The sequence below is a fragment of the Buteo buteo genome, chromosome 4 (genome assembly GCF_964188355.1).
Source record: "Buteo buteo chromosome 4, bButBut1.hap1.1, whole genome shotgun sequence".
Lineage (NCBI taxonomy): Eukaryota > Metazoa > Chordata > Aves > Accipitriformes > Accipitridae > Buteo > Buteo buteo.
This window is the reverse complement of record NC_134174.1, coordinates 32,949,099-32,965,970: the sequence shown is the minus strand read 5'-3', so window position 1 is coordinate 32,965,970 and position 16,872 is coordinate 32,949,099. Positions and strand designations below refer to the sequence as shown.

At 41.0% G+C, this 16,872-nt stretch overlaps 1 protein-coding gene across 2 annotated transcripts in view; it reads left to right on the top strand.

The window, feature by feature from the left end:
• PRKG1 (protein kinase cGMP-dependent 1) overlaps positions 1 to 16,872 on the top strand; it is a 525,032-nt gene that overhangs the window by 344,601 nt on the left and 163,559 nt on the right. For both annotated transcript variants that reach the window (XM_075025451.1, XM_075025449.1), the window contains exon 5: positions 12,868 to 12,931. In XM_075025451.1, coding sequence (XP_074881552.1) covers positions 12,868 to 12,931 — 64 coding nt within the window. The remainder of the gene's footprint in view (positions 1 to 12,867; positions 12,932 to 16,872) is intronic.

Here is a 16,872-nt window from a genome sequence, read left to right as displayed (position 1 = left end):
TTGGAGGAAACCAAGCTTGCAATCCATGACCTGGATTTACAAGTCCAGACTAATGGTATTTACTCTTCCGAATGGCACCAGAAATCCAGGAGCTCTTGTTCCTCTGTGTTTTCATATGACAGCTTAAACTGATGTTTCAATACATTTCCACCCTTCATAAGCAAACTGTTACCAGTGCAGTCTTCATGAGGTCCTGGATGTCTAAGGGACAACTGAAAAGTGACAGTCTCCCTAAGCCACTAAGATCCATTACAACTTCCATAGACATATGCCATCGAGTCTTTATTAGGGGAAGGAAGAGGCATGTCTTTTTAAGAAAATGTCCAACCTTGTCTTATAGGCTCCCAAATGAAGACGGCTCTGTCCCAGATAATGCCGTTCTAGTACTTGCCTTATTGCTAGAAAATGGGAAATGAGATAAAAATCTCATTTTATGTGATTTCTAATTCCACTGGACCTTGCCTTCCTTCACCTGTAAGATGATCTTCACCATCTGATCTTTCTCCCATGTAGGTAATAATTACTCTGAATCCATATCGAATGACAAATGCATTATTCCAATGAATGTTAATGGAGCTTTTTTGGAGGTTATCAGGGAGCACCTGACTACCTTGTTTTAAGTCAATGCTTGCATGCTTGCTCTGATGCTGTGGCTATAATCTGCATGCCTGTTCCAAAAATGACTTATTGAATACTTAGACTATTAAAGGGCATTTTGTGAGATGTTAATCACCTGAGAGGAGTAAATTGCCTCATCTGCAAACTTGAGGAATGATCATCAATAAACCAGAGATGACAGTGAACTAGAAATGGATTTATGGGTATTGCTTTCAACACCCTTTGCTCACTTCTTTTAACTATATTTTGATATCTGTCAAAGAGTCAAGCTTTTAATCTAAAGTGTTTCCTTCGAAACATACATAATGGCATTTTTAATTAAGATGCCATGTGGCCTTGAATGAATCAATGTACAGTAAATAACCACATTTGCCTTTGCCAGCCAGCCGTAATCTTACCACGACAACCTTCTTTCTATGAAAAAAAAAAAGCTGACTGGTATAAATTATATTTTAAAAATAATTTTTGATAGGGTACTAGATTGACTGTTTCATGAGGACAGGCTCTGTGTATAGCCAGGCTCACTGGATGCTGCCATGGGCAAAAAGGGGCAGCGTGGCACATCCTGGGCTACAGGGCTCAGGGCAAAGGTTCAACACCAAAAGTGAGTACGGCAACTTAATTCCTTTTAGATCCATCTCTCTTGACCTTCACTGACATGCCTGTGGGCTAATTTCAGGGTCACGTTTCCCTTCTGCTCACTTCATGTGTGCAACAGAAGTTCTCTAAGTATCAACCATGTTGGCTCAGGGAGTACCCACTAAAAATTCCCAAACACTCAAGTTTCAATATTGTCTTTATCACTCTTTTGAGATGGGACAAGTGGAAGGGGTTTAGCGGTTCAACCACAGGCAAACAATCCTTGAATATCAATGATCTCAGTCCCTGGTCATCTCAGAAGGATTGATGTAGCAGTGTGCCTGTGGAGATTCCTTCTTGGGATACAGAGACATTTGTGTAACATGCTGATCTTTTGTAATCTGTTGATTAGCAATTAATTAAATAAATTGATAGAAGTTAATGAAGCTTTCATATTGCAACAGAAGAAATAATGGAAAAGTAGGACATGCTGGATAGAGCAAAGTTAAACATCTGTTGCTATTCGAGTGGGGACAGATCCAATGTGTGTTGGATCCAACGCAAGATTTCTCAGGAGTTTCCCCTCTGGCATGAGAGCAGCCATTACATGGATCAACTGACCCATCGCTGGTTGGTCTTGCTGCTTACTGCTGGCCAGAAAGTTTCCCCCTTCTCCAAACCACATTGTACCTGTAATGCATTGCACGTTGCAGTACGTCCTTGTGGCTGGGTCTGTGCTTACACTGATGCTCATCCAAACCCAAGATGCTCCAGTTTGAAGGTCGTGTGGGTTGGGCACCATCCTCCCGACAGGGACTTTGGGATGCGCCTGGGCATAGGGTTGCACCTGGTCTTAACAAAAATATCTTCTAATCAAGAATCTGGGAGCTGGTTTGAGGGTTGCAGCCCCTTGATGGGCTGTTCTTTGAGCAAATGCAGAGGAAGCAATGAGCAAAGATTGTTTGACAGCAGCTGAATAGAGTTGTATTGAATAATTGAAATTGTCTTCCCAGCATGGTTTTTTTGGTTTGGTTTGGTTTTTTTTGTTACCCATTATATTGCTTGCCTGTCTGTAATATTCCCAAGTTTATGTTTTCTTAAACAATTGAATTTTCAAACAGTATTTCAAATCTGCCAAGCTTATTTGATTATTTCTCCAATACAATCTAAACCACTTGAAAATCCTCAACATTTAATTCATTTTCAGCTGCTTTTTATTTTCAGTGCAAAAAAAAAAAAAAGTGCTGCGGAGGCTTACTGTACATAGCAAATTTTGGACTCCTGGGATGTAAGGGTTTTACTGAGGGGAGAAGAAAATCAACAACATGGTAAACTCAAAGATTATATCATTCTTCTCCTTTCTTTAATTCAATAAGACGACTGAGGCTTATCCTGGAGAAAGAGAGGTGTACCAGTCTATGGCTTTAGAAGCATTTTAAAGGTGTTTAGTATGCTGAGCCTCCTAAAACATGTAGTACTACACGTTTCAAGTAGATCCAAACTCAACTCAGGCAAAGGTCCCTGTACCATCTATTAAAAAGGCATTCAGAGATAACAGAGCTCTTCTACAAAAAGACAGAGAGCAACAGCAGCAGCATTCCCAAGAGTATGAATAAAAGCCATTAGAAATAAGGAATTAAGACGAGCCACCATCTGTTAGCCTTCAGAGCTTCGCAGAGGATAAATGTCCTGAATTACACCCCCCAATCAATAACGTGCGAGCTGTCCTTTCCGCTGCGACCAGCAAATGAGCAAACTGCCGAGAGAATGACTTCGCTTAAAATAGGAAGGGATTTGCTGGCTGTGTATTTTTGCCTCGGGCAAATCTTGAAGTCAGTGTTCCTCTTGTGTCTCCAACTGAGTAGTAATTATTCAACACTGCCCTGGGGCTGCGCAGGTCAGAAATTAGAAGGAAGGGGGGGTTTGCCCATCAATGTGTTGGGTCAGAATTACTGTATTAGGCTGGTTAGGATGTCCTGGATGTCTTGCACTACTTGCTGGTGTTACCAGGGGTTTGCACCAACACTACTTGTCTGTGGGATAGTCTCAAATGCCTCTATCAAGCACTCTGAGATGAATTTACATGGGGTCACTCTCATCATTTCATGCAAACGTGCTTGTCCTAGGTTTCCACCGTGAAGAGGAACAAACTGTTCTGGACTCTGGTGCCTTTTTTGTAGCTTACTTCTCTGCAGAGGAGGTAACTAAGTCAATACCTGGAAGACTATTCTCAGCGATGATATACTGATTAAAAGTGCTTTTGTTTGGACTTGTCCCTCAGTAAATCATCTCAGATGCATCGATCCAGAGTGAGAAGTTGAAGACTACCCGCAAAGCCAGTTCTGCTGCTTTTTGCTGTGTCTGGCAATTGATGCCACTGCCAACCACAGCGTCACCCCTACCAACTCACTACATAGGAGTGTGTCGGGCAGGATTTCCATATATTTTATCCTATGTTATTCATTTGCTTTAGTGCAAAAAGTCTTCTGATTCTTCTTGTAGTAATTAACAATTACAAAACAAGGAAGATATTTAGATATTTCAATGCTTGCTTTGTGAATTGTGTAGTTTCAGTCAACGTCTGTGTCAGGGAGTAATTTTTTTTTGAAAGTTCAATATTGGGGACCCAACTCTCAGGTCCCTTTGGTTTGGTGGGTGCTGAAAGAAATCACTTGGGAGAACATGAAACGCTTGTGATTCAGATGACCTTAAAAACATATACAGCTTATTTTTCTTTTGTATATATGTAATTATGAAGACAGAAAACTATAGTAATCTTTTTAATATGTTCATTTAATGGTGACAGTTAAAAGGAGGGAGGCTGGAAGCAGCATTACAACAGCAGTGAACATTGCAAAACAGGGTCCATGTTTTTGAAATAGTATTGTCAGTGTCTTTGTGAAAAAGATATGGCAATTTGCTGTCAAGTGCAGTAGACATCTGTTAGAGACAAAATGCCTGGTTTCAATTGGTTTTGAAGATGTTGTAAATACCCAGTTTGGAGGAATGGGACAAAACAGACTGTGCATGCAAATGCAACTTGTCACTTCTTTAAACTCTACTGTGTCTTCAAAATACTGATCAGTGTTTAAAGATCTCTTTTGAGATACAGCATGAGAGCCAGTCGCAAACGTCTTTCATTTTCTAAGCACGGTATTCACATCTTGTGTGAGATAATGGGTTTTGTTTGACTTTATTCTGGTGCCGCAGTGATGCATTTGTAGTTTCAGTCGACATACAGAAGCAGAAATTGGGCTCAGTGCACCCACTCCAGGATTGTCCACAGGGGCTGAAGGGTGAGGGTTCATTTTCCATGATATCTCCCAGAGAATGGGGAGAAAAAGCTGGAGAGAAACTCCTTGACAGTAAGCTGTTTTGAAGAGGTAATAATTACATTGCAAGCCAAGGACAATTTAATTTTGGCTGTAGTGTGAATGCAGGATCATAGAAACGAAGCACACAGGACACAGGGCTGTGAGGCTTCTTGCGACAGCTATGGTCTTTAATAACCTATATAATAATGTTGGAAAAGACATGTGAGTTGGAAGGTACAGAAGCTTTCCTTTAGGACTATAGGTATAATTTGATTTGCAAATATGAAGAAATATCAATGGCTACAGCAGTAAAAATTGCATAGCATACTCAAATGGTAACAGCAGGTATAGGTTTCCTCCGTAGTCTGGCACAAGAGCAGCACTGCTGGGTAGTGTGAATCCTCTGTCTTGAGATGAGTGCTAAAACTGTGCCTGCTTAAAGTTTAGTGAGGTTTCCAAAGTAGTTGCTGCTGTTGAGCATTTATAGCTCTTTGGGAGCAATTGTCCTTCTAAAGATGAATAATCTTGAGTGAATGCATATAGAAGGGGTTTACACACCTACTAATTTCTCTCCCTCCCTCTCATCATGACAGCAACAATTTAATTTTTTTTTTAAATTGTACAATTTCCCCAGTGACTGCAAAATGAGATGCAGTAGGAGGGCTGTCTCTGATAATGAACCCCTGTCAGGGAAAGACAGGGATTGACAGAAGCAAGGGAAAACAGCACTCCAGAGTACCTGAGCAGCCTATTGAACATAAACAGAGCCTGGACCAAAATAGGCTGTGCAACTGCATCCTTTTGTGATCGTTTCACATGCCACATGTGCGTTCCTCACAGGGAGATCAGAGGTTTGGCCTCATGATGTCAGCAGACCACTTCATCCGTTACCATCATTATTGTCCTTTCATCATGAGAGGAAAAAATGTAACCCCTCACACTTGCTTTACTTTAGTCTTTTGCTCATAAGGAAAAAGATCAGTTCATTTGCTTTCTGCATCTCTCCCATTTTCATACGTATAGCATCTCTTAGTTTATAACCAGATGTCTGGGAGAAAAAAAATACACTACTGTCATGGTTTAACCCCAGCCAGCAGCTAAGCACCACGCAGCCGCTCACTCACTCCCCCCCACACCCAGTGGGATGGGGGAGAAAATCGGGAAAAGAAGTAAAACTCCTGGGTTGAGATAAGAACGGTTTAATAGAACAGAAAAGAAAAAATTAATAATGATAATGATAACACTAATAAAATGACAACAAGAGTAATAAAAGGATTGGAATGTACAAATGATGCGCAGGGCAATTGCTCACCACCCACCGACCAACACCCAGCCAGTCCCCGAGTGGCGATTCCCCCCCCACTCCCCCCAGTTTATACACTAGATGTGATGTCCCAGGGTATGGAATACCCCGTTGGCCAGTTTGGGTCAGGTGTCCTGGCTGTGTCCTGGGCCAACTTCTTGTGCCCCTCCAGCTTTCTTGCTGGCTGGGCTTGAGAAGCTGAAAAATCCTTGACTTTAGTCTAAACACTACTGAGCAACAACTGAAAACATCAGTGTTATCAACATTCTTCTCATGCTGAACTCAAAACATAGCACTGTACCAGCTACTAGGAAGACAGTTAACTCCATCCCAGCTGAAACCAGGACAACTACAAACCCCTTTCAGGAGTTTATTTACCAGAATAAGGTCTGTGCTATGAGTGGCAGAGCTTTAAAATTGTACCTATAACGTTTTCACCCTCAACAATTGCAAATGATTTTAATGCTTTATGCATAATGCTTTAATGCAGACCAGTCTTCTGCAGCACCAGCAGAGCAAATCTATTCTTTCTTCTTAAGAGTTGCATTGTATGAGCTGCTTTCAAGGCCAGACGTAAGAGTAATTAATGCGAGCGTGAGTAACTGTCGCTCTCCATCTCCCTTTCTCCTTTGTCTCTAGTATTCTTTAAGCTAAGTAAAACGTGCAGGAAATTGCTTCAGGAAAACTAGCCTTGACTTAGCAATTACATTTGCAATAGCGTAAGGATTGAGTTTCTGGAGGACTAAATACACTTTTTCTGAACTTACTTTCTGCCACTTCTGTTGTGGTGGGTACTGTGTATGAAAAAACCCCAACAGTTTATCCTCCAAATAATACCTATTAATCTGATGGAAAAGAAGAATTGTATATGGATGCAACAGTTTGCAACACAAAATGAATATACAACTCTCTCACTCCGCACACTTGCCTGTCTTGCACGCTGGCTCTTGCACAGAGGCATCCAGCAGCCGTGTTGGCCTCAGGTGCTACTTGCAGTTGTTCTCACTGTTCAGAAGAGGATCCCTGTCCTGCCACCTCCTCAAAAATTTTTGCATTCTCTCCTCAGCAAGCTGATACATGGTGCAGTCACTGGATGATCTCAGCACTCTGGCATTGCCGGGCACTTCCGACACCAGATAATCCCCATGGCATCTCTGAGCACCCTGGGGGATGGTTTCACTGAGGATCTGAAACTCAGCATGCAACTTGCTTATCAGGATGGAATTGCGTTTTTAAAATACTGGAATGAAATCCCACATATAGGATGATGGAAAACATAGAGGCAGGGCTTGCTTTGTGCTTCTGCTCTCTGCCTTCCTGGCTTGGGTTAGAGTTTATTCTGTAATCAGCATTTTTTTTTGCTCTGTATGGCTGTATTAACATACATGACAGGGACAGGATCTGTCCCCTAAGATACAAATGTGGCATAGGAGGAATAGAGATTTTTTATTTTTTCCTTCTGAAACTTATCTTCTACAAGATCCCACTTCAACCGATACCAACCAGATGTCAGGACAGATGTTAACATGGGAAAGGTGAGACTACATGGGATTCTCTGATGCAACATGTCCCAGTTTAAGAGAAGGCAAAGAGAAGACATGAAAGGCTGCACATTAAATTTCTGTAAACTTTCATGAATAAGGCTGCAGACATGTTTCTTAGTTCTTTTTTTTAAGGCCATGATTCTGATGGAGCCAGCAGTCCCTATCAGACAAAATTTGATGGCCAGTGGGTGGCTGTCTGTAGATAGCATTTCTAGCTTGAGTTGTTCAAAACATCGGGTTTTGTGAGTATCATAAATCAAGCGTCAGCTTCTGCTAGGTAAGATTTAGCCTCATTTCTTTCAGAGCGGAGAGACAGTGCTGTAGGGGCATCAGAAATGTTGTAAAGCAAGGACATTAGCATTTTTCAACCTTCATTCCAGTTGGGTGTGAAAAAAAAGAGTTTCAGGGAATGCAGACAGACTTCATTTCCTTTTACTAAGCTGTTCTGATTTTTAAACTATGCTTACCCATCTGGCCCAAGGCAGAGAACAGCGACAACAACTGCATTTGTTAGGTGCCAACCAACAATAATAATAAAGGGTTTGTTTCAGAGTTAACCCACGAGGACTGTCTGCTGCCGACTGCAGAGCTGGATGAACACTTTCAATGAACATCCTTCAAAAGTTTGGGGAACACATCTTGAAATGCATTTAGAAAGTGAATAGCTGCTTTTGTGTTGGGGTGAAGAAAGAAGACAGCCAATGACACCACACAGTTTTCATGTCTGTCAGAAGACAAATGTTCTGTCAGAGTGCTAGCATTTCTGCCACTGAGTATTTTTTAGGGTAAAATCAACCCCTTGGGTTGCAGCCAGGATTATTTGGAAGCTCCTGCTGGTTTAATACAAGAGTAATCCCATGGGATGAATCAAAAAGATGAATTGAAGTGCTGCTAATGGGGGATGTTGCTTCTACCTAAAAGTTGAGAGCAGCTCGGTGACTGCAGATCACCAGGGATGGAAACGTGACCTTTCACATTTCCTTCCACCACCTCTGACCCTTCACGCTTCCTTCCACTGCCTTCAGGTTGGGTGGATCTTTGCTGTTGTATCGGGACAGAGATTCAACATGGCCGTTTTGGTGCAGCTGTTTTCCCCTATTTTGGCAGCCTCTGTTCAGCATGTTGAGCTCTCTCTGAAAATGTGTCGCTTTTTGAGCCAACCGGAATAGCTGCTCTGCTGTTCCTGCAGACAGCAAGCAATTCCCCATGGTGCCTTCACCACATATATGGACTGTCATCACCTACAAAATATTCTGTAGCTGAACAGCGTGAAATATAAGCCAGCAAAAAGTCACCTCCCCCTGCCAGCATGAGCAGCTCCTCCACCATTGCAGCTACTTCTCCTTTTTGTGCTCAAAAGAGAGTCTAACAAGGCTTGGGGCAGGGAGACTGGAAAAGGTCAGAGGTTGCTCCTCATCCTGTTACCTGCGGTGGCAATCACGCATCTTTTGTGATAAAGCATTGTGATGTTTGTGTATCAATTAAAAAAAAATATGGAGTTTATTGGTATTTGCTGTTAAAACTCAATTTCCTTAAGTTAGGGATCTGGTTTGCCTTGTTATGTGCTGCCTTTGTAGAGTGGCCTGGATCTTCATGTAAATCTTGGACTGTACTTTTGCAAAGGGACCCTATAAAATAGGCCTAAAGAGTTCAGTAGAAATACTTTTTAACACCCATATCACCATAAATAACTTTGAGGAGCAAAGGGGGCTGCAAGTGAGTAGAATGTCAGCTGTGAAAGCATCTCTATTCCATATCCAGCTTTATTCCATAACCTCATCACACAGGGATGGGGTTTCATTTTGACTAATCGGTGTTAGAGGCCTTAGGTAGGGTAGTGCTGATCACCGTTCAGCTGTTTGCTTCAGAGTGGAAACTGTAGCACAGCTGGAGCTTCTTCTCCAATTAAGCGCTTTACCAGTTTCTCTCAAAATATGTTTAAAGGATTAGGCAGCAGAGAAAGCCCTAGACATCATCTCTCTGGCCCAGGAGTGATCAAGGCATTCACTGAGGATGAAGAAGATGGGGGCTTGATTCCCACCTTAACACGGGTATGTTGGAGTGCAGATCTTTGCCTTTCAAGGGCAACTTCTCAATGGTGTATTATTCAGTGCAGGGGAAGAAATTGCTCCTCATTATATGGAATAAGAAGCAGCTGGAGAAAGTCCACAGGAGGACTGGGTAACCAGGCTTGTAGGAAACAGCTTGCTAGGAAAGGCTAAGCAAGCTGCTAGTGCTTGGTGTACAGCAGGTGTAGTTCCTGGGCAAAGTGGGAGAAGGTTGTGGACAAAAGTGGAATAAAGTCCTTCGTGTGTGCTGCAGGTAGGAAGAAGAGTTTTTAAACTTTGTTGAGAGACATCAACATTAGATACCAGAGTATCTTTTTTCCTAGCTGTAGCAACTGTTACTATCTAGAGTACGTGACAAGGATGTTTTAAAATCTTCATTATTGATGGGTTTTAAGAAGCAGTTGGAGAAGAACTTGCCAGAGAAAGTCTGGGTTCACTTGATCCTGCTTTGTTAGGCACAGAGCAAGTAATTTCTTGCCGAGGTGGAGCTGCATTTGCTGTGATTTCTTCTATTATAAATAATGAATACAGCTGAACTCAAGTGCTGAATGTTTTCTTTTGTATATTTTCAGACTTTTTCACAAATTTCACAAAATTGTAAAAAATGGAGTGTAATTTTTCTTACCTCTTGCTGTGCTGCAACATCTTCAAAGGTTTCCTTTGAGTCTTCTGCTCCTGTTTGTTTTCCTAGCATGCATTTTCCCACTTGCAGCAATTTGCAGCTCAGCTGTTTTCCTCTAAGCTCTCCCTTTAGAGCTGAGGCTCCATTTTCCTTTGAGTGCAAGTACCTGCATGGAGATAATCTCCAAAACATTGATTTTTGTACACAAATATTTAAATAATACAGGTGGATTTTGGAGGAAAGCAAGGATCTTTTTTATCAATCTGTTTAATGTTGTCATGGAGAGAGTGGGGGCATATTTTTATTGGCCTGGAGACTCAAGCCAAGAGTTCAGTACTGTCTTATACACTTGAGCATCTTTTAAAATCTTGCTGTTCTTTTCAAATCTTATTCTTCTATCGGTGTTATCATTAGCTCTGTTAGCCTGAATCTGTAACATCTTTTAACAGGTCAATAAATGATTTCTCTCTGCTATTTTATAAAGGCATTTGTTTAGTACTGGCTTTTTTGGTACTAAAATGATGGGCAGTCCTGTAAGTCCTCTTCTTATGAGACTCAAATATAATTTGTCTGTATTGTCTTTTCTGGCTGTTTGGAACGATATTGGCCCATCATAAATCACCATAAATCTGTGATGTTAATTGTGTAATTCTGTGATGTGATGTAGTTGGAGTTCATTTGGTCAATGATTTTCCCATTATCTGCTCTAGTACTGTGTTAAAGTTGTGTTTATCTTGGGATATTAAGTAAAGAAGGAAAATTTCCTAAGTTCTCAGTAGTAAGATTTAGAATTTTTCAGAGCTCCTATGCTATTTCCCTGCTTCTCACACAATTGGTCTATAATAGATGTCTTCTGCTACCCTCCCTTAGATTGCACAGGCATAATTATCTGTAAAAAAAATATGCTGTGATGCATTCTCCCCCAATTTGGGAGTGTGATGGTGCAACCACAGTAAAATTTGTCCAGATGTCTGGGAGTATTTTCTTCTCCTACAAGTTTATTCCTCATTTGGGAATGCTAGAGTTGGTATAATGAACTTTCATTTTATACTTAGGCCCAGAATTCATATAATTCCTTTTAAATTATGCTTTAATTATGCTCACAAGTTAAGTTCGCCAGGCACTTCATGCTTGGCCCCAGACAAAATACTGGCTTTTGCTGTCAAGCCCTCTGCAAGGTCTTCAGACCTCCCTTTGCTTTTGTGGACTTTGTGTGCAGAAGCAGCCACCAAATTGTGCATCCAGAGTGTTCAGGTCTCGTGAACCATAGGTGGGGTGATTACCCCAAAGGCACATGCCAGGACTTGCTCTCCAGAGTTCAGGATTGCAAAAAAAGTATGGGTTTGGTTTGGGTTTTTTAGGTTCCCAAAACATGGAGTGTAACTTTTATGCAGTTATGTGATCCAAAGTAAGAAGTGAAAGCTTGTGTGAAAGGAAAAGCATGATTTATTTTGGGTTATATTTACCTCTCAGCAGGAAACTTGTCCCAAGGGCTCCCTCCCTCCTCGCTTTGCACCTGATCATCAGTGTTCCTGAAATCAGAGCAATGCGTTGGGAATCTCAGTTTAATATTAGGAGCATAGGACTATGTTTACACCGTGTAATGGAGCATGATAAAGCAACTCCTGAGTGACCTGTTCTTGGAAATAGCCTTGGTAGGGCTGTATCAGCTCAGTGCTAGGCTTGGGCTAATATTTCATCTAGATGCATTGCTAATTAGCCCACCAATGACAAGCTTTTTTAATTAAAGCAGGTACAGTGCTGCTTTTCTGCCTCTGGAACGTACATTGTGTCTATGTGTTTAGTTTAGCATCACTTGGGAATATTGATGAACATCAAGTTTTTATGGAGAATGAGAGACCAAGGTATTGCAGAATCACAGACTGGTTGAGGTTGGGAGGGACCACTGGAGGTCATCTGGTCCAACCCCGCTGTTCGAGCAGGGCTACCTAGAGCCGGTGGCCCTGGACTATATCCAGATGGCTTTAGAATAACTCCAAGGAGGGAGACTCCACAATCTCTCTGGGCAAGGCTCTAAGGTTGTGGAGATGCAGCTTCAAGGTTGGAGTAGTTGCAGGAGATTTGGAGACCTAACTTTGTATCCCTCATCCTGCTCCAGACTGAATTAAATCTCAGTTCTGTGGACCCTGGGCCGGTGGGCTCTTTATTGCTGTATTGCCCTCTCACCTCAACCAGCAGGTCAAGCCTGGCCTGGGAGACCTTTGCTGAGGGAGATGCTACCAAACAAGTGGAAAAGTTGCCTTTATGGCAAAAGAAAACAAACAAACTTGGATATAAAATTCCCAATGAAGACCTAGAGTAATTCTTACAGTGGTTCAATGCTGGTTTGTTGCTGACCCTTTGTGGCTTCGTGCTCTGCATTTTTTATGTCTGTGTGTGGTTTCAGTCAATCTGTTACCTGTTGCTGGTTAGAGCTGATCTTTTCTCCCTATTTATTTATTTATTTCTACTGGGATGCAAGCAGACCAGGAAAAAATTTGTACTGTCATACATGTGACTGAACAGGTTTGCGGCACAGATTAATTCCAGTAAATCCTTAATTGATTCTTAGTTGATTACCAGTTTTATGAGTGGCTCTCCAGATATTTACTGCAAGTGGTCTCCCATCATCACAAAATAAATCTTGGCTGCTAGAAGAAGATCAGATTTCCATTATATATGCTACTTTTCTGGTGAATGCTTGTTCAGCCCCAGACGATGAGGGTGAAATATCTCTGGAAGATTGATGTGAGAAATGCAGCTAGATTTATGACCTAGAGAGAGAGATCCATTAATCGAGGTTTCTCTTGTATTGCAGTGTTCCCACATTCCAGAGCCTTCCTGAGGAGATACTTAGTAAGCTTGCAGATGTCCTTGAAGAGGTAAGTGCTTTTAATTTTGAGAGCTAATGAGTTCAGAGTCTGTGAGCCTTCTGGTGGCAATATCCAGGCTCTTTTTTCAAAAGAACAACTTCACAATTTTGTTCCCAGTTATGGTTGACTGTTCCAGCACATTGAGATGACGAGAGGAGCTGTGTGAAAAATGAATCCGGTTTTGAACAGGACTTATGTATTTTTAATTGGATTTCTATCTAATTGCGGATCAAAACAATCATTTCCTGCGGTGTGCAGAAGGGAAACCTTTTTCTCCAGCCCCTGGTTCAGTGGTGGAGAAAGGGGGGATGCGAAAATACTGTTTCCTTTCAAATTTGATGGGACGCTTATGTTAGAGGGCAATATCATGCCTTAAAGGAGTTGTCACAGAAAAGCTGCTCCTGTGAGAGTTACAGCAGAGAGGGGTGATGTAATATGTGTTGAGATATTTGATGGTCCAGATGGAGTTGCACTTTGCCTACCTGGCTATAACTACTATTGCATTAGTGTCAGGCTTTTAATGAGTCTTTATTTTAAAAAAAACCAAAAACCACAGACAAAACCCCAACAACAAAAAACCCAACCAACAAAAAAAACCCAACCCAAACTAAAAAAACCTGCACCCTACACCCCCAAAAAAACAACCAACCCCCCAAAACAAACCACAACCCTCAACCTTGCCCTGAAAGTGAACAAGTAAAATGGATATAAAATATTTGAGTTTCATTGCAGGCAGTTTGTCCGCATAGTTTATTCACATAGCACTCCGTTCTGGGCCTGCAGAATTGCATGTGATTAAATATTAGAGAAACTGTTAATAAAACATTTCAAAATGTAGCCCTGTATGATTTAACTGCAGGAAATCTCTGTGTACAGCAGTACTTTATTTCATTCATTGTTGGTTTTTCTCACACAAGCCTTGCCATCATGAGCAACCCTAATAAATACATTTATAGAAAAATGTTCATGTGTACCACATCTGCCATTGATTTTAATAAATGGTGCTGCTGACATTTGATTATTTTTTTTTCAGAGCATTGACAGGACATTGTTAGTTCTTTGCCTTTTTTATTTAGTATAAAAATAAATTTTGTAATCTCAACAAATCAGTTGTTTGTCATACAGAATAATTGCATATTTATAGATAAACTTTATTTCCTTTACTGGAAAGTAAAGGAAGTACTGTTTTCCTTCCTAACCAGAAACAGAGAGTTTAATTTGCTTGGATTGCATAACCAGCGTTAAGCCCCTTATCAAGAGTTAAGGAAAAGAATAAAGTCAATACAAGTTTTCCAGGGGCACACGAAGTTTCATGGCAGGGGGAAAAAAATCATAACAAACATCAGTGAAGAAATGAGGCATGAAAGCAGCATCTGCGGGGATAACCCTGTAACCTTAGGGTGGATGCTATGGCAAGAGAGGCTGGTCATCCCAGTCTGTACTGGGATATGGCTCCCAATTTCCTACTTAAAATCACCCTTGTTATTCCCTCTGGGTTGGTCTTTAATTTAACATACCAGGTTTTGCATAAACTAAAAAAATCACTCTACTATGATGTTATGCATTATGTATTTAACAGTGTCTAACCTATTGAAACTAAGCAGCAATAACTTTATCCTCTCTGTTGCTGTAACAAAGATTGGATGAAAATAACTGGTTTGGCACAGTTGGAGGTGGGGGGGGGGAATAGTGTCATTCTTAATGTCAAGATTTTGTGCAGTTTTTCTTTTGATACAGTGCTGTGAATAATGCAACACTTCTGTCCTACAGTCTTTAAGTAATTTCTAAAAACTGTTAACTAAAATCCAGAAGCACAGCAAAAAAGCTGGTTTAATTGCCCGTTATCCAATTCAAACTTGGAAATGGCACAAAGACAGTGGGGAGGGAAAAAGGTCAGTGTTTTGATAAGATAATTTCATTTGTAGAATTGATGGAAATACTACAAGAAGTTCCTTGGATAACTTGAGAGTTAACACCACCTAGGGTAATTTCCTTTTTTCTTGCAGTGGCTTCTGACTTGCACGAGATCGCTCCCATCAATGAAATTGCTCATATTTTATATACATGAGAATAAAAACACATCTTCTGTGTTCAGTTTTAGCATGTTCAAGCCCAAGCTACCGATATGCTGGTTTTGCCAAGAGATCTCCCAGGAGTTAGCTTTCTAGGGCCATAATTTATCCTGTTTCCAGGCCCTTGTTCTGGGGATGGAGGTTTCTCCAGCTGTGGATCATTGCAGTTGACACTAATCTCAGAGCAGCTTTAGGGTGCACCTATAGCCGCAGTCCCAGGATTTGGCAGTCACTACTAGACCCTGGCACAGCTTTTCCCAGCACCCAAACCTGACCCTTCTGTCTTCTTCCATTACATTAATGTTTTTCAACATTACATATTAATAAGCATCAATGTAATGTATAACTGACTTTATTAACATCTCTCAAATCGTTGGGTAATGCTGCAGTGATTTTCACCGTGGCGGGAAGCCGAGCATCCCTTCCAGCACAGAGGTTGATTTAGTTTGGTTGTAATGCCATCTCTGCTGCAACAGCACTGCCTGGCCCCTGATTTTATTGCACTGTTTATCCTTGTGCTTGCCAAACATAATGGGTGAGTCAACAAGTAATATGTTCCTGCGGCTCAAGACTTAATTTTTGTTTTACTTGGGGTTTGGTAGCTCAGTGTCTTAATAAGATGAGGTTTATTTCTGCCTGTAGGACAGCCCTCTTGAAACATTTGCAATTGCTTGCCCAAAACCCATATGATGCGAAGTTCCTGTGAGATTCATCCAAATTTGGGGTAGGGTGAGAAGAAAGATTTAAATTAGTGCATCTTGAGTCAAAATAAATGCATGGGTTTGTGGTCAGTTCAGCCTCTGCTTTGCATAAACTAAGCTGTTGGCAGGGGGTGGCTGCTTGGGAGAGCAAGGGTTAATGGTGCTCCTGCTGTGCAAGGGGTGAAGGACGCAAATTCATCAGTCATTCTGTACAGGGAACAATTTTTATCTTTATTTTTCTGTAGAGTGGTGCGTATCATCCCACCTTTGCTGTGTGTCTAGGATGCGAGAGGGAACACATAGCACTAGAGTCCAGTAAAATGTCAATAAAATTTTCAGACTAGAATTAATATTATCCCCAATTTTTTTTTAATTTTTTTCTTTCTTGGTGCCTGCTTTTTCATATTCAGTTGAAAAGCCCTTCTTGACTTTTCTCTGACTCTTCAAGCATCATGCCCTGGGCTGCTCCTTCCTAAAAAACCCTGTTGCCCAATACCTCTGGGCTCTGGTGTGCATGCTCACAGCTCCGTTGCTTAACAGCGTTGAACCGGTGACAAAATAGTTTCACTGTATCATATTTTCGTAAAGAAAATCAATGTGTTTATGTTTAAATATTGGAGGATTTACGTAGTTGGAAAAGATAACAGCTGCCAGGATGCTGCTTAAACATAGCTGTGTGCCTTACCCCCATGCGAGTGCTGCATATCTCAGATTAAATACCTGAACTGGTATTTATTGTATAAACATCTTTGCTGTGGATGAATGCAAATCTCCTTTGGAAAACAGTAAAAGTGCCTTCTGGCACATTATTCATAAAACATCTGAATAATTTTAGTTTCCTTGGGTGAAAGAGGGGAGTTTGTTTGCAAATTGAAAGACTTGCTGTAGACGATTAATAGCTAAGCTTAAAAGTTTGTTGGGTTTTTTTTCTTCTGTAAACCTGAAAAGCTTTGTGAAAATGCAAAAGCCTTGACCTTTCTTTCCCCACTTTTGAAGGCTTTGAAACAATTTACGGTTGTCTTTTCTGATTACAGACTTTCAGTTTTTCTTAGAGTTTAAAAAAAACCCTTTCTTTTCTGCATCAGGCACCCTTAATATGTACCAGCTATATATCACAAAAATAAATGGATTTTTAGTAGTAAACAGTTCTTTTCTAAGAATATGTAGCCTTAGCATT